At 42.9% G+C, this 27,047-nt stretch overlaps 1 protein-coding gene across 5 annotated transcripts in view; it reads left to right on the top strand.

Annotated features, from left to right (window-relative positions):
- ryr3 (ryanodine receptor 3) overlaps positions 1-27,047 on the top strand; it is a 322,306-nt gene that overhangs the window by 37,247 nt on the left and 258,012 nt on the right. For 2 of the 5 annotated variants that reach the window (XM_080203142.1, XM_080203141.1), the window contains exons 2-6: positions 2,355-2,474; positions 15,819-15,926; positions 20,875-20,925; positions 25,210-25,224; positions 26,770-26,841. In XM_080203142.1, coding sequence (XP_080059268.1) covers positions 2,355-2,474; positions 15,819-15,926; positions 20,875-20,925; positions 25,210-25,224; positions 26,770-26,841 — 366 coding nt within the window. The remainder of the gene's footprint in view (positions 1-2,354; positions 2,475-15,818; positions 15,927-20,874; positions 20,926-25,209; positions 25,225-26,769; positions 26,842-27,047) is intronic. The other 3 variants (XM_080203146.1, XM_080203145.1, XM_080203144.1) reach the window with 2 other exon arrangements.

Here is a 27,047-nt window from a genome sequence, read left to right as displayed (position 1 = left end):
TTTGTGAGAATTTAACTCTGTGAAAGATATCCCAAGTTAAAATCAGAAAGTTACCTGACGGTCATCACGATCCAATCAGGCAATCAGTCAGGATTTAAGTGCAGCTAATATGGTGGGATGTTGAGTTTTAATCGGATGGGATTGACCCATGTAATCCAATGAATGGTTCAATGTAGAAATGACAGAAGGGCACTCTTTACAGCATAAAACAGGATGAAGGTTAGTTTATTACAAAATGACTGCTGCAAATTATTTTAAAAAGTGATAAAGTTATTAAGCAAAATACAGGTGCAAAGGTTAAAATGCAGATAAAGAAGAAGCGATAGTTAATGATGAGATTTCAGCTCAGTTCCTGTTGCGAGCCCATAATTCCTCCTTTGCGAAGTGAAGGGGTTGAAACTTGAGATTCCTTTTAGCTGCTGCGATGGCTTCTGTAGCTGAAGAGTTGGAGTTCGCCTATGGCGGTGAACACAACAAGCAGAACTGGTCCTGAGAGTGGGTGAAGACTCCTGTTTTCACTTACACAGCACTGTCCCTTGGTAGCCTGATCTAGTGCAGCATTCGAAGAGCTGTTCCTGTAAACCTTTCTCAGTCACTCCCTGGTGGGAAACGGTTTGTGTTTCAAAGTGTCTTTCTCATGATGTTCAAGGCGGTTCTCTCTCCTGGCAGCTTCCATCAGCCTTTCCTTATAGTCTGAAATGTAAAGATGCTCCCAATTGATGGATCATTCGTTTACATGGGGTGGCACGATGGCACAGTGGTTAGCACTGCTGCCTCACAGCGTTAGAGACCCAGGTTCAATTCCCAGCTGAAGTCATTGTCTGTGCAGAGTCTGCATGTTCTCCCGGTGTCTGCGTGGGTTTCCTCTGGGTACTCTGGTTTCCTCCCACAGTCTGAAAGATGTGCTAGTTAGGTGGATTGGCCGTGTTAAATTCTCCCTCTGTACCTGAACCTGGATTTTTACAGTAACTCCATTGCAGTGTTCATTTAAGCCTACTTGTGACGCTAATAAACAAACTTAAATTTAATTACAGAGGGTGCCGGGAAGAACATGAATGGTAGTAAGTGCAAGGAGGATTATTGGAAAAGTTAAAGTTATTTACTCTGGAAAGAAATCAGTTAGCTATATAGAATATCAGGTGGTATAAACAAAATAAACCCAGAATCCTTGGATGTTGGTGGCACAGTGGTTAGCACTGCTGTCTCAGAGCTCCAGGGACCTGGGTTGGATTCCTGGCTAGGGTCACTGTCTGTGTGGAGTTTGCACATTGTCCTCGTGTCTGCGTGGGCTTCCTCTAGGTGCTCCGGTTTCCTCCTGCAATCCAAAAGTGTGTGGATTAAGCTGATTGGCCATGTCAAATTCCTCTTTTGTGTCAGGGGGATCAGCAGGGTAAAATGTATGCTGTTACAGGGATGGGGCTGAGATAGAATTGTTGTTGGTGCAGGCTCGATGGGCCAAATGGCCTCTCTGCACTGTGGGGATTCTGTGTCCACTGAGAAAGGTGACAATTCGGATGGCTGGTGTTGAGTTCAATGAAATGTGGCCTTTATCCTGTTATGGAGTGCTTGTAGATGATTGAACAATGCATGCAATCAACAGAAATCCCCTATACATCATTACTTCTCTACTTATTGGCACTCTTCCTTGTTTTCTCCTTTCCTAACATTCAATCCATTTTTACGGAAGAAAATGATGCGATCGATATGTTGCGTTGTATTTATTTTCATCAGTGAAATTCTATTGCATACTTATGTGAAATGAACAGTTTCCTGTGTAGCATTGAACTTTGAACAGAAGTTACTTAGGATGGAATCCTAAAAAAGTACATTGGGCTATCACTTACATCGATATTGTATCATTTTTCCAGCATGGTTATTTCAGCCACATACGATGACAAGCCAATAAAAAGGATTATTTGAGAACCATTCCATATTGACAGTCAGAAGATTATCAAGAGATAAATTGCAAGTGTTTTTAAATTGTAGAATGCTCACAATGCACAAGGAGGCCATTTGGCCCATTCAGCCTGCACCAACAACAATCCCACCCATGCCCTAACCTCGTAACTGCTAATACCCCTGACATTACAGTCAATTTAGCGTGGCTAGTTAACCTAATCCACACATCTCTGCACTGTGGGAGGAAACTGGAGCACCCGGAGGAAACCCACGCAGAGGCAGGGAGAATGTGCTAACTCTACACAGACAGTGACCCAAGCTGGGAATGGGTCCCTGACGGTGCGAGGCAGCAGTGCTAGCCGCTACGTCACCGCATCGCCCTGAGTAGTTCAAATGGTAGTCAGTCGAAATGTTAGCAAAACCTGTTCTGATCAGTCTCATTTTACTTTTCCCAGGATGATGAAGTTGTACTCCAGTCCACTGCCACCATCCAGAAGGAACAACGTAAATTTTGCCTCGCGGCCGAAGGATTTGGTGGACGTTTATGCTTTCTAGAACCTACTTCGGAAGCGAAGGTATTCACGTTTTCTGATCTAAGTTCATCTCGGTTTTGGGCCGAGTGGGTTCGGGCGAGATCGGAGAATCCTGTCCAATATTGAAAAAGAACCTAACAGAACATCGGGCTGGATTCTCTGATTTCCGTCCATTCCTGTCCCGCTGCCAGCGAGAATGGAGAATTTGGCATTCAGCCAGAGCCCCATCAACTGCAGCGGCACCGGAGAATCCCCGCCGTGGGTGAGGTCGGAGGATCCCGGCGATTGTTCCTCACCCAGTTTGTCAAAAACAATATGTGTTTAAATGCATTCTGCAAATTGAGCTTGTGTGTTATCATGGATTAATCAGGCAGTCAATAGTAATCTACAATTAGTGTTTTTATTGGGGAAAGTTCTCCACTTCATCACGTTTTTATGAATCACATTAACATTGAAAATACCTGACTGAAAACGATATAGCATTTTATGGGGGTGTTTTTCAGTGCATTGTACAGCTTTACTTGGAGCTGGTGTACTTGGTCACTGCCATTGTACCCTCTGATACGGAGTGCTTAACCAGTTCCCCAGCAGACCCACGGTGGCCCGGATCTCCCGAGACCTGATGGTGTGCTTGTTTTTTTTCATTTCTTCATAGTGTGTGGACATCGTTGGCTGGGCCAGCATTTATTGCCCATCCCTAGTTGTCTGAGTTGAGAGTCAACCCCATTGCTGTGGCTCTGGAGTCACATGTAGGCCAGACCAGATAAGGACGGCAGATTTCCTTCCCTAAAGGACATTAGTGAACCAGATGGGTTTTTACAACAATCAACAATGGTTTCATGGCCATCAGTAGGTTTGTAATTCCAAATATTTTTATTGAATTCAAATTTTACTGTTGTGGGATTTGAAACCAAATGCCCAGAGAATTATCCTCTGGATTACTAGTCCAGTGAAAATACCACTATGCCACTGCCTCCCCGAGGCAGGCGCGAATACCTGATGTGTTCAAAGGTGTTCATGAAGTTCGTGGCCTTGGAGGATGTGATGGTGTTGGAGTGAACCTGCTTCATCACCTTGTAGATGGAGATGGTGTAACTCTCCTTCCTGGACCTCCTCCCCTTCTTGCCGCCCTTTATTTGTGGCTTCTTCTGGGCTTCATTAGCACTCTTCTTGGAAACTGAGACTCTCATACCATCAAGCAGGGTGAATGCGGACTGCAGATCTGTTTTATGGGGTTGAAATCTCGCTGATTTCCTGATTGCGGGTTCTGTGGGAAAGGACACAATGCAGCTTGTGTCAGAGCACTGAGATAGAAGTATCAGGATTTCCACACAAATCGGGCAGCACGGCTGCCTCACAGTGCTAGGGACCCGGGTTCAACTCCAGCCTCGCTGTCCGTGTAGAGTATGTGTCCACGTGGGTTTCCTCCGGGTGCTCCGGTTTCCTCCCACAGTCCAAGGATGTGTGGGCTAGGTTGATTAGCCATGCTGAATTGACCCTAGTGTCAGGGGGATTAACAGGGTAAAGATATGGAGTTATACGGGGATAGGGCCTGGGTGGGATTGTGGTCAGTGCGGGCTCAATGGGCCAAATGGCCTCCTTCTGCACTGTTGGAATGCTATGATGCTAATCGATGAATCTCTAACTCCTGATGTTGTCCTCAATTTCAGAAGAGTGATGATGGAGAGTTACTAGAACACTGACAGCCCCTGTTAAACTCCCTGCAATATTCAGTCCCATTATGTGACTTGATTGTAAAGAAATTATTTTAATTCTGGAATAACAATGTACAAGTAAAATGAAGGAAAACATGATCTATAGCTTTTTAAGAAAGGAAGAATTAGATTGGTTAGAAAGCTTACAAAGCATGTGAATGAGTTCTCAGAAAAGATCATCAGTGAGCAGGAGGAACAAGCAAATGTAACAAACTGACAACTGACAGATCGATAATGTGGAACCTTTCATTTTTAAATGAATATTGTGTTGGCAAATCTGCAGCCATCCTTGTAGAAATTTTCACAAAACCTAATTAAAAACTCGTGATTGAATACATGTCTCTCGAATTAAACAGATCTAAGCTGCATGAAATATAGTACCTTAGCACAAATTGCATTAACAAATGCCAACCCTCTGAGAATTTGGAATCAACGTTGATGTTCATTTAATTAATTATTGTTTTATTATTTAAAATGCAATTGACGACGGTGCTTCTGATTACTCTTTTAAAAATGAGGGAAGTTAAAAATTGATTATTGCTGTAACTGCCCTTCAGGACACAGCCTTGCTGTCTGGCTTGTAACAATCTAATTTGGCAAGTCATTCAGTGGTCAGCTGGAAGGTGGGTCAGCTGGAGGTGTAAAGTTTGCTCGACAAGGTTTTCATCAGCAACCCAGCTTCACAAACCTGCTGCGGGATTTTCCAGCCGTGTTCTCCCCAAAGCTAGAAAATCCCACCCGAGGTCAGCGGACCTTTTGGATGGACTGGCCCACCCCTCCACATGCCCGCTACGATTCCCGTGGTGGTGGGATGGGAAGATTCCCTCCCCCCTTCACTGGTCTGTGATGTTTCTTTTAATTTTTTTCACGGGATGTGGGTGTGTCATTTGCAAGGCCAGCATTTATTGCCCATCTATAATCGCTAAATCATTTCAGAGGGCAATTAAGGTTCAACTACATTTCTGTGCATCAGGGGTCACATGTAGGTCAGACTGGGTAACCATTACATGATTTCATAGAATCCCTACAGTGCAGAAGGAGCCCACTCATCCATCAAGCCTGCACCGACAACAATCCCACCCAGGCCCTATCCCTGTAACCACATGTATTTACCCTGCTAATCCCTCTGACACCAAGGGACAATTTAGCATGGCCATTCAACTAACCTGCACATCTTGGGACACTAAGGGGCAATTTAGCACAGCCAATCCACCTAAATTGCACATCTTTGGACCTTGGGAGGAAACCGGAGCACCTGAAGGAAACCCACGCAGACATGGGGAGAACATGCAAATTCCACACAGACAGTCAGTCGCTCGAGGCTGGAATCGAACCCAGGTCCCTGGTGCTGTGAGGCAACGGTGCTCACCCACTGTGCCACCGTGCCGTCCTCCCATGCACCACGTTTAACAAACAGATGTTTTTTTGGCAATAATTGATGATAGGTTCAGCGTCGACATTACTGATGCTAACTTTTAATTCTAAAGGTGGGATTTTCTCACCCTGCTCGCCCTCAGACTGGAAAATCCTGCCCAAGGTCGACAGACCTTTACATGGTCCGTGTCCCGTCCACTATGATTCCGATGGTGGGCGAGACGTGAAAGTTCCACCCCAGGTCTTTTTAACCAATTATATTTAAATTACACCCGCTGCCATGGTGGGATATGAACACATGACCCCAAGCCTGGGCCTAGTGACAATTTCACTCTATCACCGTCTCCCCAATCCAGCGTACCCCTTTTCTAAGCCCTCTCCAATTAAAGTTGTGCAATTGGTGCTGATTTATGACTTGTTACATATTGTGGAATTAGTAAAGTAAAATTTATTTTTTAGTCGCATGTAAGGCTTACGTTAACACTGCAATGAAGTTACTGTGATAATCCCCTAGTCGCCACAGTCTGGCACTTATGGGCCAATGTACCTAAGCACGTCTTTCAGACTGTGAGAGAAAACTGGAGAAGCCGGAGAAAACCTACACAGACACGGGGAGAACATGCAAACTCCACACAGTCAGTGACCCAAGCTGGGAATCGATCCAGGGTCCCTGGCACCGTGAGGCAGCAGCGCTAACCACTGCGCCACCATGCCACCCATATTTGTGATGGAATCTGCCATTTGCAGGGTCGGAGGGAAAGCGTGTGCAAACTGTTGTCTTAGTAGATAGCTTGTCGAACATTCTGTTGAGTACACTCAGCTTGATTCCAAATTTAGTTTGTTTTTTTTTATTAGTCAGACCCAAACTGAATGGGAATGAAAACTTCAGGTTTCTGGGGAAACTGAATCCAATTTGAATCAAACAAAGAGCCAGAGCTAGCTGATCCGATATCACTCACTCAGTGTTACAATGCAGGCAGGCTGAAGAGAATGAAGGCTGGATCCAGGGTCTAGCAATAGGGAAGTAGAAGGTTGATGCAGCTGTTTCTGTTACAGAAAATAATTTGTTGACCTAATTTGACCACAGGATTATCACTGCGAGTCTAGATAAAGGTAATATTAGAGGATCCAGACTGTCTGTTTTTATTTCAGATTTCCAAAATAAGTTATTGGAAGATGTGATTAAACGGTACAGTGCTTTGATCAGACAGCTGTTTACTGAATCCAGTTGCAGATACAGGGGAAACATGTCTGTTGACATGTCAACACCGGGTACACCGAGGGTCAAGACTGTCGTGAACAAAGCTGAGTACGTTCTGGAGATGTACATTGTTTAAGATTAAATCTGGGGACTTTTATTAACGGGAGATTCAATCTTTGAAGATAACGAGCTGGAATTCTACCTCAGCTGGATCACAGACCTGAAGGATTTTGTGGCCACACTTGGCACTACTTTAAAGAGTTTATTTATTAGTCACAAGAAACACTTCAACAAAGTTACTGTGAAAATCCCCTAGTCACCACACTCCGACGCCTGTTCGGGTACACTGAGGGAGAATTTAGCATGGCCGATGCACCTAACCAGCAGATCTTGGGACACTAAGGGGCAATTTAGCACAGCCAATCCACCTAACCTGCACATCTTTGGACTGTGGAGGAAACCGGAGCATCCGGAAGAAATCCACACAAACACAAGGAGAATTTGCAAAGTCCACACAAACAGTGATCCAAGCTGGGAATTGAACCCGGGTCCCTGTGAGGCAGCAGTGCTACCCATTGTGCCACCCACCGCATTAACACTGCAATGAAGTTACTGTGAAAATCCCCTCGTCGCCACACTCCGGCGAGTGTTCGGGCACACCGAGGAAGAATTTAACACAGCCATTGCATCTAAATTTTCAGACTGCTGGAGCGATGGACTGCGAGAATCGCCCTCTCCGTGTAACAAAATCTGTGTTCCACATACTTAATCATTGGTGGGAGTGCATGTATGAACAAAAATAAACCAATTAGGACATAATTTACACTTGGTAAAGCTGATGTCTGAAAGCTGAAATACACTCAGGTTCCAGTCACGGTTGCTCTATTTTTACCCAGACAGCTTGTTTAACGTAAGCAGATCAATGTTTGCACAAAGATTGTGTTGCCGGAATATCATTTAAAGGGATTAAGTATTTAGTGGCAGGGAAGTTATGCTGCATTTATATACATCACTGGGTTGGCCTCAGTTGGAGGTGAGTTCTGGGTGTTGTTTAGGATGTAAAGGCATTGAAGAGATTGCAGAGGAGTTGCACACGGTGAGGGTCTTTATTTATGAAGATAGTATGCCAAAGTTAGGGTTGTTTCCCTTCAAGAAGAGAAGGCTAAGAGGAGATTTGATCTAGGTATTCAAAATCTGAGGGGTCTAGAAAGAGTAGAGAAGGATCAAGAATGAGAGGGCCCAGATTTTAAGTAATTAGCAAATGTGAGGAGAACTACTTTACATAGTGAGTGGTTAGAGTCACCCTGTCAGAGAGTGTGGTTAAATCAAAGCTTTCAGAAGGGAATTAGACTGTTACCTGAGGAGGAATATGTGCAGTGTTATGGGGAGAAGGTGGGGGGATTGGTACTGGGTGCGTTACTCATTGGGAGAGCAAGTGCAGACTCAGTGGGCTAAATGGCCTTCTTCTGTGGCCTAGCAATTCCATGATTGTGGAACATTCTACCCTATTAAACACTCAACACCTTTCCCTCTTACTGGTTTGTAAAGTGGTTTGGGAAAAATGATTTATTTTATGTGAGTTTAAGGTTACATTTATTCTGAAGCTGGGGATTTGAGATGGGTAATTTATGGAGTGAATTCTGCAGCCAGTGCACTGAAATTACGTCACTGGATGTGTCTTGCTTCATAGTCACAGAGAGCTGAAAACAGATGCTTGGATCCTGGCTCAGAGCTTCAGTACCGTGTAGCTACTGTTTGACCATTGCGGAGACTCTTCATTGTTTCACTGTCTCATTGCCCATCCCTTTCCTTGCTTTTTGTTTTGATTTGTTCTGATTTATTATTGTCACATGTATTAACATACAGTGAAAAGCATTGTTTCTTGTGTGCTATGTAGACAAAGCATACTGTTCATAGAGAAGGAAAGGAGAGAGTGTAGAATGTAGTGTTACAGCCATAGCTAGGGTGAAGAGAAAGATCAACTTAATGCAAGGTAGGTCCATTCAAAAGTCTGATGGCAGCAGGGAAGAAGCTGTTCTTGTCTCGGTTGGTATGTGACCTGCATCTCTTCCCCAACGAAGGAAGGTAGAAGAGAGAATGTCCGGGGTGTGTGGGGTCCTTAATTATGCTGGCTGCTTTGTTGAGGCAGCGGGAAGTGTAGACAGAGTCAATGGATGGGAGGCTGGTTTGCATGATGGATTGGGCTATATTCACGACCTTTTGTAGTTCCTTGCGGTCTTGGGCAGAGCAGGAGCCCATACCAAGCTGTGATACAACCAGAAAGAATGCTTTCTAAGGTGCATCTGTAAAAGTTGGTGAGAGTCATAGCAGACATGCCAAATTTTTTTAATCTTCTGAGAAATTTGAGTCATTGGTGGGCTTTCTTAACTATAGAATCATGCCCTGTACCTTTCTTACCAATTTCCTGATCTCCACTCCATGCAAGCATTAACTCATTCAATTGCAATGAAGTCTTCTCACCCAGTCACCCTCTGAGCTCTCCATGAATTTTTCAATGGAATGAATTTAAAGCCCTTGTACCAAGGCGGCACTGTGACACAGTGGTTAGCACTGCTGCCTCGCGGCTCCAGGGACTCGGGTTTGTTTCCTGGCTTAGGTCACTGTTTGGAGTCTGCGCATTCTCCCCATGTCTGCATGGGCTTCTTCTGGGTGCTTCAGTTTCCTCCCACAGTCCAAAAGACATGCTGGTTAGCTGACCAAAAGAGAAAATGCTGGAAAATCTCAGCAGGTCTGGCAGCATCTGCTGAAAGAAAAAAGAGCTGACGTTTCGAGTCCAAATGACCTTTGTCAAAGATGCTGCCAGACCTGCGAGATCTTCCAGCATTTTCACTTTTGGTTTCAGATTCCAGCATCTGCAGTAGTTTGCTTTTATCCAGTGCTGGTTAGGTGGATTGGCCATGCTAAATTTTCCCAAACAGGCACTGGAGTTTGAAGTTTACTTATTAGTGTCACAGGTAGGTTTACATTAACACTGCAATGAAGTTACTGTGAAAATCCCCTAGTTGTCACACTCCAGCACCTGTTTTGGTACATTGAGGGGGAATTTAGCATGGCCAGTGCACCTAACCAGCACGTCTTTCAGACTGTCGGAGGAAACCAGAGCCCCTGAAGAAAACCCACGCAGACATGGGGAGAACATGCAGACTCTGCACAGACAGTGACCCAAGCCGGGTTTCGAACCTGGGTCCCTGGCACTGAGGCAGCAGCGTGAACCACTGTGCCACCGTGCCACCCCAGCCACTGTGTGATGACTAGAAGATTTACGCAGTAACTTCATTGCCGTGTTAACGTAAACTAATAAATAAACAGTTAATACTGCAGATATTGGAAAGCTGAAATAAAGAACAGAAAATGCTGGAAATAGCCAACAAGTCGGATGGTGTGTGTGGAGTGAGAAACAGAATTAATGTTTCAGGTCGATGACCTTTTGACAAGGCCCAGTGCTGTTAACAATTAACATTTTACACCAGAGACAATAACGGCCCCTGGGTCAGAGAGGCAATTCAGATCTGAATTCCTGCCTCCGATCACCTCTGCTTCAGGTGTTTGAAGAAGGAAATCTGCCGTCCTTACCCGGTCTGGCCAACATGTGACTCCGGAGCCACAGCAATGTGGTTGACTCTCAACTGCCCTCCAAGGGTATTTATTGCCCAACTGGGGATGGGCAATAAATGTTGGCCCAGCCAGCGACGCCCATGTCCCACAAATGAATAAAAACAAAAGTCGATAAATGTCAGGTGAGAAAACGATTGAACTCTGTGCTGGGGCTCATGTGTAACTAAGAGGCATCTCTTATTTAAACTCAACCAAAGGACATGGGCATGGCTGGCAGGCCAGCATTTATTGTCCATCCCTAATAAATGGTGGTCTTCAACAACAAAGCCCACATCTCTCGATGGAATTTTTAAAAATGAAGGCTCATTGTCAAGCTAAGCATTAAGAAGATAGACAGTAACTTCAGGAAAAAAGACCTGAAAACAAAGACTAAGGAAAATGCAACATTTTCTTGAAGAACTCTCATGAAAGTGATGGACCAATTTCATATCATTTATTAACTAACCCTCTTTAGCTGCACTACTTTCCTCGTAACTGATGCAGCATGTGTGCCTGAACTAGGCTGTTAGTCCTATTACTTCACCAGATGCTTAGTTACTGAAACATTATACAATCTTAAATTTTCACTCCTGGCCTGTTTTTGCTTGCACGGCACCTCTTCTGATATAAATCTTGGACAGTTATCAAATTCTGTCTGTGTTTTAAGTGCGTTCATTGCAGCTGTATATCGTTCCAGATAGCTGCCCGGGTGTTAACAGTAAATTAACTCTCAACATCTAGGTGGTAAGAATTCATTGTCTTCTCAATAGTTTTGTGGACAGTAAAATGTTGTAGAATGCATTTTTCTAATCCATGCAAACCTACTGCATTACCTATTCACAGAAATGAGATTGCAATTATTTATTTTGTTGCTCAACCTTGTTAGAACAGCCATCAAATTGCTGCACAAACCTTCTGGTTTCGTTTTAGAACTGCCCTGCAGTTAGATCGATCAATATAACAGATGAAAGGTTGCATTTTCTCATTGATACTTAATAAATATCAGGGCATTTCCACACTCCTGAGCCAAGCTCTGAATCTGGAACCTAGCTAGAGTAAGACTCTCGTTCCACGAGTCGGCGTGTCAAATGCATCTATGGGCTAAACACCCCACCCCCCCCTCAACACCGCCATCCCACCCTGCAGAAATTCAGTGCGTTTTTTAAAATTAATTCATGGGACATGGGTGTCACTGGCTGGCCAGCATTTATTGTCCATCCCTAGTTGAGGGTAATTGAGAGTTAACCACCTTGCTGTAGCTCTGGAGTCCGTTGCTGGAATTTTACTGCCTTGCCTGCCCAAAGCTCGTAAGATCCCGCCCCGAGGCCAACAGAGAATGCTGTTCTGCGAGCCAGCATAGGTTTACAAGAGTGATACCTGGACTTGAGGGGCTAAGGTATGAGGATAGATTTTGTAAATTAATTTTCTCTAAAGCTCAGAAGGTTAAGGGTGATCTGATTGAAATCTTCAAGATACCAACTGCAAACAACAGGGTAGATAAAAGTAAACTTTGGTTGGAGATTCTGGAACTTGGGGTCATTGTCTACAAATTAGGGCCAGACCATTCAGGAGAGATGTTACTTTGACACACAAAGCGTGGTAGAGATTTGGAACTCTTTTCCACAAATGGCGATTGATACAAGACTTGTAGCTAAGTTTAAACCTGAGACAGTTAAATATTTATTAAGCAAAGGCACTAAGGGATATGGGCCAAAAGCAGATATAGGGAGTGAGGCCACTGATCTCTTTGAATGGCGGAACAGGTTTGATGGGCTGAATGGCCTATTCCTGTTCCTATATTAAGACATTACTAAGTTGTGGCATTAGAAATGAGACAATCTTGAACGCTGTTTGTCATGGGGTGTGAATCCACATCACACACTGACTAGAATCTTCAACCAAATTGACAATCTATTCAAAGGAACATAGAAATAACTGGTGCTGGAAATGGTGAAAGTCATGCAGGTACAGCAGGAAATGCTTATCTGTGATTGAAAGGAGTAGCAGTCTGTTCCAGGCAATTTTGACCTATAAGTGTGCTTGATGTTGATCTTGTTGGAATATAATGGAGAAAGCTTCACCTCTTTATGAGGACAAAAAATTAACAAAAAACACTGAAGAAAGTCAGCTCCATCAAAAACAAATAAAATGGAGAGAAAACATTCACAATCATGGTAAGTATCCTTCTACCTCGGAACTGTAGGGATTGCAGGATACGATAGAATCAATATAAAACCAACGTATAACAAGGTCGTATGAAATGCTATGCATGTCTTTTGTATCCGGAGTTGGCTTCAGTAACAGAAATTGGAGAATCAAGGTCAAGGTAGTCCAAGCTGTGCCAGTTTTTCTCAAACTGTGTGACCAAATGGAGAGTGGTTGAAAGCATTTAATCATTCTGTTCCTTAAAGGACGGCACGGTGGCACAGTGGTTAGCACTGCTGCCTCACAACGCCAGGGACCTGGATTCGATTCCCGGCTTGGGTGACTTGTGTGGAGTTTGCCCGTTCTCCCCGTGTCTGCATGGGTTTCCTCTGCGTGCGCTCCAATTTTCTCCCGCAGTCCAAAAGATGTGCTGGTTAGGTGGATTGGCCATGCTAAATTTCCCCTTTAATGTCGCAAGATGTCTGGGGGATTAGTCGGGTAAAGACAAAGGGTTACGGGGATTGGGCCTGGGTGGGATGATGTATCAGCGAGTCGGTGCAGACTGGTTGGGTCAAATGGCCTCCTTCTGCACTGTAGGGATTCTACGAATAGCATGATATCTGACATCAAATGCAAACCGGCTTGTTGTGTCAAAATTGAACAAGTATTTATCTGTGTGTTCATTCAGGCTGGATGAACCATTTGATAAAAGCTGCTTTGAATAATCACACAGGGTTGTATTATTGATGGTCTCTTTTCCTTTGAGAACCAGGTGGCCTGTTGGAGGACTGGGCCTTGCCCCTGTGTTTATTCTTTTTTACAGAGCCCACAGTAATTCCCTGTCACAGCAGCAAGTATTAGCATTTCTGCAGTTATCCAATTGTGATAGATTTCGACATCTTTTGAAGGTTCAATTTGATTTAATGGTGAAGGGAAGCTTTCCCCCATTTATACATGTTACCAGGATCCAAGTCAGTCAGTGAAGCTGAGGCCAGAACACAGAGCTCCTGTTTCACAGCTCTCCTCTCTCCAATCCAGTGCCCCTGCACTCCCCTATTTAAATGTGTCCATAGACAATATCCATCGCTTACTTCTCTTAATCGTAGCCAGGATATCAATAAGACACGGCCAACACATGCCTAAATAATGTAAAACATACGAGAGGTGGCACGGTGGTTAGCACTGCTGCCTCACAGCGCCAGGGACCTGGGTTCAATTCCAGTCTTGGGTGACTGTGTGGAGTTTGCACATTCTCCCCATCTATGCGTGGGTTTCCTCCGGTGCGCCAGTTTCCTTCCGTACTCCAAAGATGTGCGGGTTAAATGGATTGGCCTTGCTAAATTGCCCCTTATGTGTCTGAAGGTATGTAGGTTAGAAGGATTAGCGAGGCAAAGATATGGGGCTACGTGGATAGGGACTGGATAGGATACTCTGATGGAGAGATGGTGCAGATGTGAACAGCCGAATGGCCTCTTCTTGCACTGGAATGATTCTATCAAAATCAGTGCACACTCGATGGACCAAATGGCCTCCTTCGGAATGGAGTGATTCTATAAATGTCAGTGTCGAACCTGATGAGGAAAATGGCCTCCTTTTGTACTATGGGGATTCTATAAAAAAATTATCTTATCTTCTGGGTTTGATTTCAGCTCTGTGTCGATCTCAGTTAGGAGTCAGAAATATGCTTCAGTTGTTCTCAGTGGCTTCCTGCTACCAAGGGAAAATCAGCCAAGTTCTTTCTTCTGGAAATACCACTGGACATGCATTTGTGTTTGAGGACTGGGTGGGGTTTGCTGATGAGTGAAGCCCATACCAATTAAACAATCTACTGAATGTCCGCCATCAGATATGAATAATGGGTACTTGGCAATGCACTGAAGAGTAACCAGAGACAAGAGAAATTGACAAAGGAAAATAAAATCTACTGCCCATTAAGAGATGGGCATAGCTTCTCTCCTCAGGTAGAAAGGTGTGGAAGCGAGTCTTGGTAAATACCTTGTCTAACTCTGAGAGGATTAAGGTTAATCCTCTGCTCTTCATGTAATTTTTTTCAGGAGGTTAATTATTTTACTTATTTGTTGGGAGCCAACACTCCCCTGTTACAAAGACCAGTAGCTTATTTTATGTAAAATCCCAAATCCCAATAATTTATTCTGAAAGAATGAGGCCAGAAGATTCCACATTTTAAAACAGAAGAATTGTTACTATACAAGAGTCAAACAAAGCAAGCACTAAATAACCACCAATAGTCAAAAACCCAGAATCAACATTAATTAAATATGAATTAACAGGCAAATTATAGATTACACATTAAATGGCCGATAAAACTAAGACAGACTTTAAGAATGATCTCAGCAATTCATTCAGCACAAATATCATCAATCTCGGTCACAAAACCTTTAAAAATTCTGTCTTCCTTGCGAAGGCTTTCAGCACTTCTACAATTTAACCTGATCCCAGTGGTACATGTCCTTTTAGGGAAGGAAATCTGCTGTCCTCACCTGGTCTGGCCTACATGTGACTCCAGAGCCACTGCAATTTGCTTGACTCTCAATTGTTCTCAAGAACTAGGGATGGACAATAAATGCTGGCCAGCCAGAGACATCCATGTCCCTTGAGTGAACAAAAAAATTTGCAAAACCTCCTCAACTCTGCTTACGGAAGTGTGAATAATGTAGAATGGTTTTTCTCAAGTGAAAGAAGCAATTGCAGCAACTGTATATATTTGCCTATTAACGGTATTTGGATCTCGCCTTTGTCTTCTTTAGCCCGCCTGTACTGCACTGCTGGAATCATCATTATAACCCCAATGGCTCTGTGTCATTTTATGTGGTTTCAACCAAGCCAGATATTTTGTTTTCCAACTTCAATATCAGTCTCAATTTCCTTAGAGAGGATTAGTTTTCCTTCTCAATTCCCACTTGCAATGAGGATACATCTGAAAAAATACAGACTTTGAAAGCATGGCTTCCATCACTCCCCACACTGGCATATTTCAGAGGCAGGTGGCTCTCTGAACTGAGCACATTTAACTTTTGCAAGAATACATAATGAGATGCGTAGGGATACTTCAATAACAATGTTTCTTGACTTTGCATCATACATGAATAAGAGCATACTCCCTCAAGCTCAAGCTGGTGTAACTTGGAAATGGATTTGATACCAGACAGACAAAAACTCAATTCCTTATTAAGCTGGTGACTTCATCTTCCTTTCCTTTGATGACCTGTTTTTACCAGACCTCAATTATGTTAAAATTCTTTCTTATAGGAAAGGAAAAAAATTGTTAGACAAAATAACCATATTTACAAGTTTAATATTTTTCTTTGTTTGCAGTATGTCCCTCCTGATCTCTCCATCTGTGTTTTTGTGCTGGAGCAGTCACTATCTGTCAGAGCTTTACAGGAGATGTTAACAAGTACAAGTGAAAAGAACAATGAAGGGGTAAGTTACGGGGACCAGCAGATATTGAAAAATGACATTGTTTCACTGTTTTATTTATCATGTACTTTTTTTTAAGTCATTGGCCGGAATTCTCTGCTGTTGCACTCCCTGCCACTCCTGCCAATGAGAATGGAGAATTTGGCGCTCAACCAAATCTTCATTCATTGCAGTGAGATTGGAGAATCCCAGCTGCGGGCAAAGTCAGAGAACTCCAGTCGTTCAGCGGGATTCTCTGGTTGTGCTCACCTAAAAACCGGAGAATCTGCCTGAGGTCAATGGGCCTTTACATGGTTTGCCCCCCCGTCCGCTACAAATCCCGTGGCGGGTGGGATGGGAGAATTCCAGCCATTATTTTTGTTTCTGGAATTATTTACATTAGTCTGCATTCAGTACGGATATCACAATTTTTCTGAATTGACTTGTATTAAACTAATGTCTCAAATGCGTGATATGAGTACTTTACAGCAAAAACTATAACGTTAATGCACAGAGAGTTCTTTCATGGAATAGTGGATGTACTTTGTGCATTCTGATGGGCTATCTTGGTTAGACCACACTTATGGCAGAATTTTCCCATTCCGACCACCACGGGAATCGTAAGAGATGGTACAGGACCATGCAAAGATCCTTTGAGCTCAGGCAGGAGGTTCCAGTCTTGGGGTGAACCTGGCTGGAAAATCCCACCTTTAGAGTAGAGTGAACAGTTTTGGTTCTCCAGAAGGAGATAAGGATGTTGGGGCACTGGAGAAGGTGAGGAATGACATTAATGAGAATAAGATCTGAAGTGAGCAGTTATAACTATCATAAAAAATTCAACAGTAAGAAGTCTCACAACACCAGGTTAAAGTCCGACAGGTTTATTTGGAATCACGAGCCTTTGGAGTGCTGCTCCTTCATCAGGTGAGTGGAGAGATGGTTTCACAAACACGGCATATAGAGACAGAGACACAATTGCAAAACAGTGGTTGGAATGCGAGTCTTTTCAGGTAATTGAGTCTCTCCACAGACAGTGCGAGTGGAGAGAGGGATAATCACACGTTAGAGAGGTGTGAATTGTCTCAAGCCAGCACAGTTAGTAGGATTTTGCCATTCTGCGTTGCTATGTATCTTGAAGACCAACTTGAAGAACGCTTACTCAAAGATTAGAGGCTGGAAGGGAACCCTCCTGCCTGGTGATTGCCGCACAGCGTCCATTCATCTGTATCGTAGCGTCTGCATGGTCTCGCTTTGTACCAATCACCTGCAAAGACTCACATTCCAACCATTATCTTGCGATTGTGTCTTTGTCTCTATGTGCCGTGTTTGTGAACCCACCTCTCCACTCCCCTGATGAAGGGGCAGTGCTCTGAAAGCTAGTGCTGCCAAATAAACCTGTTGGACTTTACCCTTGTGTTGAGAGAGTTCTTACTGTGCCCGTCCCAGTCCAACCATGACATCTGCACATCAAAACAGTCAACAAGTCAGGGACCTATTTTTAAAGAAAAGGAACTGAGAGGCGATCGGATGAAGTTGTGTAAAGTTCTGAAGCAGTTTGTTGGAGCAGAAGTAGAGTTGTGGGAGAGTCCATTCATAGATCGGAGGTTCTAGGCTGTAAAAATAAGATAAGCTAATCACCGATAAATCTAAGTGTAAATTCAGGGGAACTTGTTACTCAATGTGCAGTAAGAATGTCGAACTTGATACCTCATGGATTAGTGTCAGTGAAGGGAAAACATGATCAGTTGCATGTGGGTGAATGGATAGAAAGTTCTGTTAATAAGGTTAGATTGAGTAAGGCAGGAGGAGACTTCCAGGCAGCATAAATACTGGTGTGAAGATGCTGAGCATATTGGCATGCTTCTGTGCTGTATATGCTGTGTAATTCTCTGTAAATTGACTTGTTTGTTCATAAGTAGTTATTATTCCAGAGTCAAGTGGTTTAAGTATCTGCTGCCACTGATAATTCTGTCTCTTTTTTTTATTTGAATTCACCTCAGTTTTCTTCTTCAAGGAATATATATGATGACTTGTTGTTTTAACTTTCAAAAGTACCACCCATTCTGCTTATTCGGAATTACAAAAACTAACGCGACTCAAACACATTCTGTGTAACACACGTCGGTTGGAATTCTCCAGCCCTTCACACTGCGTTGCCCCTGCCAGCGAGAATGGAGAATTCGGCGCTCAGTCAAATCTCAGTTCACTGCAGTGGGACAGGAGAATCCCGGCTGCTGGCGAGGTCGGAGAATCCAGTCTGGAATTAAGATTTATTGCTGTACAATAATGTACTTTCAGCTCTCAGAGTACGGAATACAGTCATAAATGAATGTAATTGGTAAAATAATTGAGCTGTTAGATTTCCAACCAGTTCCTTAAATCACGGAATCTACGAACAGTGGAAATCTACTTCGATAATCTGTTAAGAGATTATTAATCGCATTTTTTGTCAGTAACACGACCAGTACGGTGCGGATTCCTGCAATCAGTGTTTGTTTTGTATTCATGTCTTTGCAACAACTCAAAGTGTTAAAACATAAAGATATCTGGAAGGAATGTGAGAGATGTGTAAATATAGCATTGTAATTGATTCTCTGCTATTTTTTGTTCTAACATGCTAGCCAGTAGAGTTCACCAAATGGGTATGTTCACTGATCATTACCTTTCTTTCTACCCACTGCGTGCGTATGGTCAAAATGCAGAACTCTCGAGGTGTTTTTATAATAATGTTCCTCTTGCATATGTGTGTATCTATTATGAAACTTGTGCTTCTGTGATAAGAATATAAATAGTTTATTCGGTTGATTCTGTCCTTTTGCTGGGTTGCATTTGAACTCTTTACTGATTAACTTTTCTTTAATTTATCTTGAATATGTTGCATTAAAAAATAGTGAGCTCAGCAGGTAAAGTAGATCATATCATACAGGGTAATGATGTTACACCAGTTTATAAGCATCACGTGAAGTGCACTTAGTATTTCTTTTGATACTCAATGTGTTCACTGGCTAGTTATGTTTTTGCTTTGTTTTGCTCATTGTCAATGCACATTGCGGCATTTCATGAGGGTGCTACATTCAATTCAACAATTATCATTATCATTGAAGTTTCCAGGAATGTGAGAGAATAACCAAGTTTGTCAAAGAATAACCTGGAGTTGATTATAGGAAAATCTCGGTGCATGTTATTTGCATTGACTATAACGTTGTTTAATGTATAGGTTGCAAGTCCTTAATGGCAAATGCAATCATCTTATGCATTACAGCATCGGGGGACATCAGACACTGCCATGACAGTATGATGTGGTGGCCTCTGCGCATTGGGTTTCTCATTCTACTGGGTTTCCAACCTCTGTTGGACTCCTGTGGGAATGTATAGAGGATGTGGGCTGGATTTTAACCCCGGTGCGGAATCACTACCCGGTGTGGGTCGCAGCAGTACATCTGGCTGCTGCTTTGACCCTGGTATGGCCCCAAACTATTTTCCTACCTTAGACCACCCCAATCCCCCACTCAAGTCAGGGAAGTTCCAGTCAGGGATTCTATGATTCTGTAAGTTCCAGCAAAGGCGTTACCCCTGCTTACTTGTTAATCCCCACTGTATCATTGTGAGGAGCATACATTGGTTCCAACCGTTCTGCTCCATGCTGTAAGAAGTCTCACAACACCAGGTTAAAGTCCAACAGGTTTATTTGATAGTGAACGCCACAAGCTTTCGGAACACTGTTCCTTCGTCAAATGTGTGGAGAGTTCTCCACTCTCCACACACCTGACAAAGGAACAGCGTGTCGAAAGCTTGTGGCGTTCACTATCAAATAAACCTGTTGGATTTTAACCTGGAGTTGTGAGACTTCTTACTGTGTTTACCCCAGTCCAACACCAGCATCTCCACATCGCTGCTCCATGCTGACAGGTTTCCAAGGGAATCTCTCAAACAGGTGTTAAGCTCTTAATGAATATGTGGAAGGGGCCCAACGTGTGTTTCAAGTAGCTGTTAAGAGTCCCGATGTCAGCCACCATGGCCTCTAAGAGTGGATTGATGGGAAATTGTAACATAAGCCACCTTTAAATCTATCTCTTGTTTCTCCTACATGAGAGTGACAAAGGATTGGTGAGTACGTGTTATCTTTGCTGACCATACCTGTGATAAGAAGACTCAAAGGTCAGAAGCTGCCTGTAAAAAAAAAAATAAAATGAAGGGCCCTTTATTTTCCCCCAAGCATAGAAGTTTAAGTCTGATTATTTATTGGGGAGGATGTTGTAGATGGGCAAAACCATGATACCAATGGGCAGGGGTAGAAGCAGTGATTTGGATTGGCACATACATAAAGTTTCTAGACAAGATTGAGGCAAAGAAGTGAGGTCGACCTCTCTGAAAGGAATGTCCTGACACAGGATAACGATAGTGAACAGTGTGATATAAACCACAAGAGAGAGATCTGTGCCTTTCCTTTTGATTGTTTGAAGGGTTTAAATCTGGAGATTTTGAAATGTGTTTTGTGCAACATCTCATAGCATTTTTGAGAATCCTCTATTGAATTCTAGAATCTTAATATTTGCAAATCACCTCTACGTGATATCTATTTCCAACTCATTATCTTATAATCATATCGTACAATTTCTTGCATGGTTGTATGTAAACATATCCCTTGCTAAGTTTACAGGTGGCATTTACCATTCACGTTTTGAGAACATTCTGTTCTGTCCCTTCTTTGATAATCAAACATTATCGCATGTTATTACTTTGCACATCTTAATCACATTCTACATTAGAAACAAAATTCTTCTCAGAATTTTCTCCTCAAAACTCATTAAAAAAGTGTTATTTTATAGCAGCGAGTACATTAATGTTGGAAGGATGGTTAACATTACATTCAGCATCAACTGTATGCTACTGAGGTAATAACACTCCTGGTTTTGATCAGAAGAACCCAACTAAAAGATTTTTTAATAGCTTCTGTTTTTATTGTATTAAGGGCGCTGTCAAAAGAAGTTCCATCAGTGCCAGGAAGAAAAAATCTCTGAGGGTAACTATCGTTGCTCTGATATTTCAGTGAGAAGGAACTGTACATGTGGTTAGCCATTAAGTGGTACTAGCTACAAATAAGAAGCACTAAACATGTTTATTGCATGTGTGCACCTTCATTTAGCAATTAATAGACAATAAATTAACTGTAATTGATGACAGAGTTCCAGGGCAGTGTGTGGTTTAACACCAGAGCCATCAGGGGTGGTACAGTGGTTAGTTCTGCTACCTCACAGTGCCAGGCACCCGGGTTTGATTCACAGCTTGAGTCACTGTCTGTGTGGAGTTTGCACATTCTCCCCGTGTCTGTGTGGGTTTCTTCCGGGTGTTCCAGTTTCCTCCCATACTCCAAAGATGTGTGGGTTTGGTTGATTGGCTATGCTAAATTGCCCCTTAGTGTCAGGGGAATTAGTGGGGTAAATAAATGGGGTTATAGGGATAGGACCTGAGGTGGGATTGTGATTGGTGCAGATTCGATGGGGCAGATGGCCTCTCTCTGCACTGTAGGGATTTTATTCTATGATTCTATTCTATTCTATTCTATTCTATCACTGAGAAAATAATGTGTGACTGACTAATGGTTATGTGCACCAAACTCTATGATGGATGGAAAGAGTTGTAAAGGCTCTTCCACCTCAGGAAGCAATGTTGAGGGTGAGAGCAGATTACATCACTGTGAAGACAGAATGAATAGCACCCGACTTTCTCAATGCTTATGCTTACTAATGTTGGTTTTTTTTTTAAATGTATTCAGTTAAATGCAGGCTTGTTTGAAAAGAATAAGTTAATTACCAACACCAATAAATAATACCGCTTGTGAAAAGAGGAGAGAGCCTTTATTCCTCACATTTGCCATCATATCCAGCCTTGGGTCACTGTCTGTGTGGAGTTTGCACGTTCTCCCCGTGCCTGCGTGGGTTTCCTGCGGGTGCTCCATCTTCCTCCCACACTTCAAAGGTGGTCAGGTTAGGTTGATTGGCCACGTTTAAATTGACCCTAGAGTCAGGGGGATTAGCAGGGTAAATGTGTGGGATTATAGGAATGGGGTCTGGTTGGGATTGTGGTTGGTGCAGACTCAATGGGCTGAGTGGCCTCCTTCTGCACTGTAGAGATTCCATGACATCTCAGTCACTAACATCCAACGTATATTGTTTGAATCATCATGATTTTTTCACGAGCAAGAAGGAAGGCAATCTGCACACCACTGGATACATAGAGCCATAGAACCATACTAAAGTTACAAGACAGAAGGAGGCCATTCAGCTCATCGTGTCCATTCCAGTCTGAGGACACCTGGGGGTCCTTTCTAATCCCATCTTCTTGCACCTGGGCCATAGCCCTGTATCTTACAGTACCTAAGGTGCAGATCCAGGTTCTTTTAGAAAGAGTTTAGGGTCTCTGTCTCCACCACCAACTCGGACAGTGAATTCCGGACACCCAGCTCCATCTGCGAATAAAGTTCTTCTTCGTGTCCCCTCTACACCCACTGTCAATTATCATGAATCTATGTCCCCTGGTTTAGAATTCTCCACCGAGGGAAACAATTATATCCTGTCCACTTTATCTCTTTCCCTCATAATTTTGTATACCTCCCTCAAGTCTTCCCTCAGCTTTCTTTGTTCCAAGGCAAATAACCCCAACCGATCCAATCTCTCCTCGTACCTAGACTTTTCTAACTTGGCAACACTCTTGTAAACATGACCAGATTAATTGTTTTTCATAGAATCCCGACAGGGCAGAAGGAGGCCATTCAACCCATCGAGTCTGTACCAACACCAATTCCAACCAGGCCCTATCCCTGGAATGCCACATATTTACACTACTAATATTCCTGCCACTAAGAGGCAATTTACCATGGCCAGCCCACTTAACCTGCACATCTTTGGAATGTGGGAGCAAACCGGAGCACCTGGAGGTGACCCATTGCAGACACGGAGAGGCCGGAATTGAACCTGGCGTTGCGAGGCAGCAGTGCTAAGCACTGTGCCACCATGCCACCCAATGATGGTGATGTTTGTGAAGAAGTTGATCAGAAGAACTCCCAGGTATTAGACTCATAGGCCAGAATTTTACCACCACACCCACCCCGATTCCAAATCTCGCAGAATGGAATTCTCCTTCGGTCTCGGGCCGGGGGGGGTTGGTGATGATTTTACAAGCCTCGCCTGCGTGAGGTTGTAAAACCCCACAAATGGAGTCATAGAGGCTTACAGCATGGAAACAGTCCATTCAGCCCAACTTGTCTATGCAGCCCTGTCATTTAAGTAGAGCACTGGGATCTGTTACATTTGCTGCGATAAAGTGCAGCAGAGATTTACTAAGATGCTATTGGGACTTGATGGTTTGAGTTATAAAGAGAGGCTGAATAGACTGGGACGTTTTTACCTGGAGCATAAAAGACTGAGGGGTGATCTTATAGAGGTCTATAAAATAATGAGGGGCACAGATCAGCTAGATAGTCAATATCTTTTCCCAAAGGTAGGGGAGTCTAAAACTAGAGGGCATAGGTTTAAGGTGAAAGGGCAGAGATACAAAAGATCCAGAGGGGCAATTTTTCACACAGAGGGTGGTGAGTGTCTGGAACAAGCTGCCAGAGGCAGTAGTAGAGGCAGTTACAATTTTGTCTTAAAAAGCGTTCGGATAGTTACATGGATATGATAGGTACAGAGGGATTTGGGCCAAATGCGGGCAATTGGGACTAGCTTAAAGGTTTGTAAAAAAAAAAAAGGCTGCATGGACAAGTTGGGCTGTAGGGCCTGTTTCCATGCTGTAAAACTCTATAATTCTACGACAGGAAATTCACCTTCTTATCTGCATCATTGTGCACCTGACAATGCAGAACTGACATTAAATTTATAGCTCAAATGTAGCCCACTGGCATTATTCCCTAATGTAAAATATTTTGCATAAATATAAGACACTATAATAGTCACCAGACCTTAAACATTAAAATACACCATGGAAACACTTAACACAAAGTTATCTATAATCATACAGTGCATGAAACTTTGGCATTGAAATTCCATGGCTGGCTTCTGTTCAACCACACTGGTGAAGCCACCTAAGGAACAGTGCAAATGTTAAAAAGATTAAACAGTTTCTCAGGGAATTCCTCTGATATCCTTCCCAAATTACAACAGTTGGACAACTCCTTTGGAATTCATCGGCCTGTTATCCATGAACAGTTCCTGTCTAAAGAAAATGACTAACCTTCTGTTATCTTCCATTTAGAACAAAAACTGCCTATGTAAACACTGTCATTATACTCTCCCTCTAGTCTTGTTGCGACAGTGTCTGAATGTTGTGTTGCCAACATCCTCACAATCTGCATTACAGAGAAATGTGTACAGTCCAACGAAACCTGCATCCATACACATTTACCATAAGCTTTACTCCTTACGTACCAATGATGTTATATTAAAGTATTGGACGAGAAGAACAGTTGAAAGCACCACTTTTAAAGTTACATCTTTGTTTTGTTTAAAGTTTATTTATTAGTCACATGTAGGCTTAATTTAACACTGCAATGAAGTGACTGTGAAAATCCCCTAGTTGCCACACTCCAGTGCCTGTTTGGGTACACTGAAAGAGAATTTAGCTTGGCCAATGCACCTAACCAGCACTTCTTTCAGACTGTGGGGGGAAACCAGAGTACTTAGAGGAAACCCATGCAGACACGAGGAGAACTTGCAGACTCCACACAGACAGTGACCCAGGCTGGGAATCGAGCCCAGGTCCCTGGCGCTGTGAGGCAGCCGTGCTAACCACTGTGCCACCATGTGATCTTGAACCTGATGTACAAAGCCAGAGGAAACCGACTAGCCTTGAGAAATTACTTAAGCCCTTTCTCCTCGATTCTCACAGAAGTATTAAAAGATCAAAAGTGGAATTAATGTGTTCTCACAAGGATTTTCTGTTTCCTCGCTAAGTCTCAATATCAATTCACTTTAACCTTAAACCCCTGCTTCCAGAAAGCTGATTACGTGTGTGGCGTGAGGTGCACAATGAAGTTGACTCAAAATATAAGAGGCTTTTTTTTTTGATTTTGCACAGAAGTTAAAGGATAGAATCCAATATCAAATTTATGTCATTCACGTTTGCTGTAACTATACGCTAACATCAGCTAACTTTTTGGGGATGATTATATGTACTTCAGTGGTCACTGAAATGGGTGAGCAGTTTGAAACAACAACCAGTCTTTTGCACTGTCAACTTGATGTAAAGTGCAAATATCACATCTTGATGTTAATCCATTTTATTTGCTTTCATCTCTCCTGCTTTCTAGAAGTTTATGATTAAGGTAAGTCAATCTGTCATTTTCAACTGATGGTCCTTTGGAAAACAATACCAGTTACCTGACAACTGCATCTACTATTGTACAAGTAACTTGGCCAAAAAAACATTAGTGTCTTGCCAACAAGAGTAGACTACGACTAATGTACATACAGTTACAGTTCAAATACTATTGAAGAACATGCTACTGATAGCTTAGTGACAATTATCACCACTACAGGTTGCAATCGGGTGACCAAAGATGAAAACTTCACTGTACTTAGAATGGCGTAAGGTTAGGTCTTTTGGTGATCAGGTAAAGTTAAAGTAGTCATGAGTGAGATAAGTTCCGTCTCTGATCTTTCCCTGCCAAAATCGATGACCCGCCACGCGTATGTTCTCAAATGAAGTGATAGCAAAGTGGGCGAAAGAATTTTTAGAAAATAAATGATGCTGTATTATGGTTCCCACAGAATAATTGATGGAATATTTTATTCTTTAATTCAGTTGTCAGACATGGGCGTCGCTGGCTGGCCAGCATTTATTGCCCATCCCAAGTTTCCTGAGGGCAGTTGCGAGTCAACCACATTGCTGTGGGTCTGGAGTCACATGGAGGCCAGACCAAGTCAGGATGGTAGATTTCCTTCCCTAAAGGGCATTAATGAACCAAATGGATTTTTTCGACAATCAACAATGGCTTAATGATAGATTCTGAGTTCCAAATATTTTTGATTAAATTCAGATTTTACCATTAGCCATGACGGGGAACCCGAATCCCCAGAACATCAGCTGAGTTGTCTGGATTAACAGTATAGTGGTAATACCACTAAGCCATCACATTCCCCTGACTCCAATTTAAAAAATTCTCACATGCATTTGCATGAAAATTTAATAAGCACAGTCACTATAAATGACTGGCCCTGTTGCTATTTCCAAATGGCACGAACACTGATCTTGTGAGTTAAATGACTACCTAAAATGTCATTATAAAGGCAAAATACTGCGGATGCTGGAATCTGAAACAGAAAATGTTGGAGAAACTCAGCAGGTCTGACAGTGTCTGTGCAGAGAGAATAGAGCCAATGATTCAGGATCATCCCGACTTGAAACGTTATTGAGTATATATTACAGTCCCATGTTTGGGGTAATTACAGAAATTCTTCACGGAGAAGCAACTTGGGTTTGTCTTGTCCAACATTATTGACACTTGTTGCATTTCAACTTGGAGGACTGGTATTTTTCTTTGGATTATTAGCTGGAAATTAATAACTGTGGGCATTCATGGTCTGCAATTTTAACATTTTGATTCCCATCTCTGTCGTTTTCTTCTACCTTCAGCACTGTCCAGTTCCTGATTGTAATAACTCTGTCTGTTCTTTGATAAGTTCCAATTAACACCCCTGGTTGAAGCTGGTTACCCCCCCCCCCCCAATACCCGAATCGTTACTCCTAATACCTTGTCACCACAGCTAATGTTCACGCAGGGGAGTTTTAGAGCACAAGATGTTGCCACCTTATGGCACAAGTCACTGGCACGTTGGTTGGAAAGTAATATTCTCCTTTTTGTTTCCAGGCTCAGGGAGGTGGTCACAGAACCCTGCTTTATGGTCATGCTATTCTCCTCCGACATGCATACAGTGGGATGGTAAGTTCAGGCACATGAGGGAAGTTCATTCAAATAATGCCATTGAAATAGATTAACCAAGGCTTCACTGTTGGTGTCCATAAGAATGTAGGAATTAGGAGCAGAAGTTGGCAAATTCAGCTCTTCAAGCCTGCCCCACCATTCAATCAGATCATGGCTGATCTCTCCCTGCTCTCAAATCCACCTCCCCACCTGTTCCCCATATT

Source organism: Carcharhinus amblyrhynchos, chromosome 14 (genome assembly GCF_965287045.1).
Source record: "Carcharhinus amblyrhynchos chromosome 14, sCarAmb.v2.hapA, whole genome shotgun sequence".
NCBI classification, from domain to species: domain Eukaryota; kingdom Metazoa; phylum Chordata; class Chondrichthyes; order Carcharhiniformes; family Carcharhinidae; genus Carcharhinus; species Carcharhinus amblyrhynchos.
This window is presented reverse-complemented; position numbering and strand designations above follow the sequence as displayed.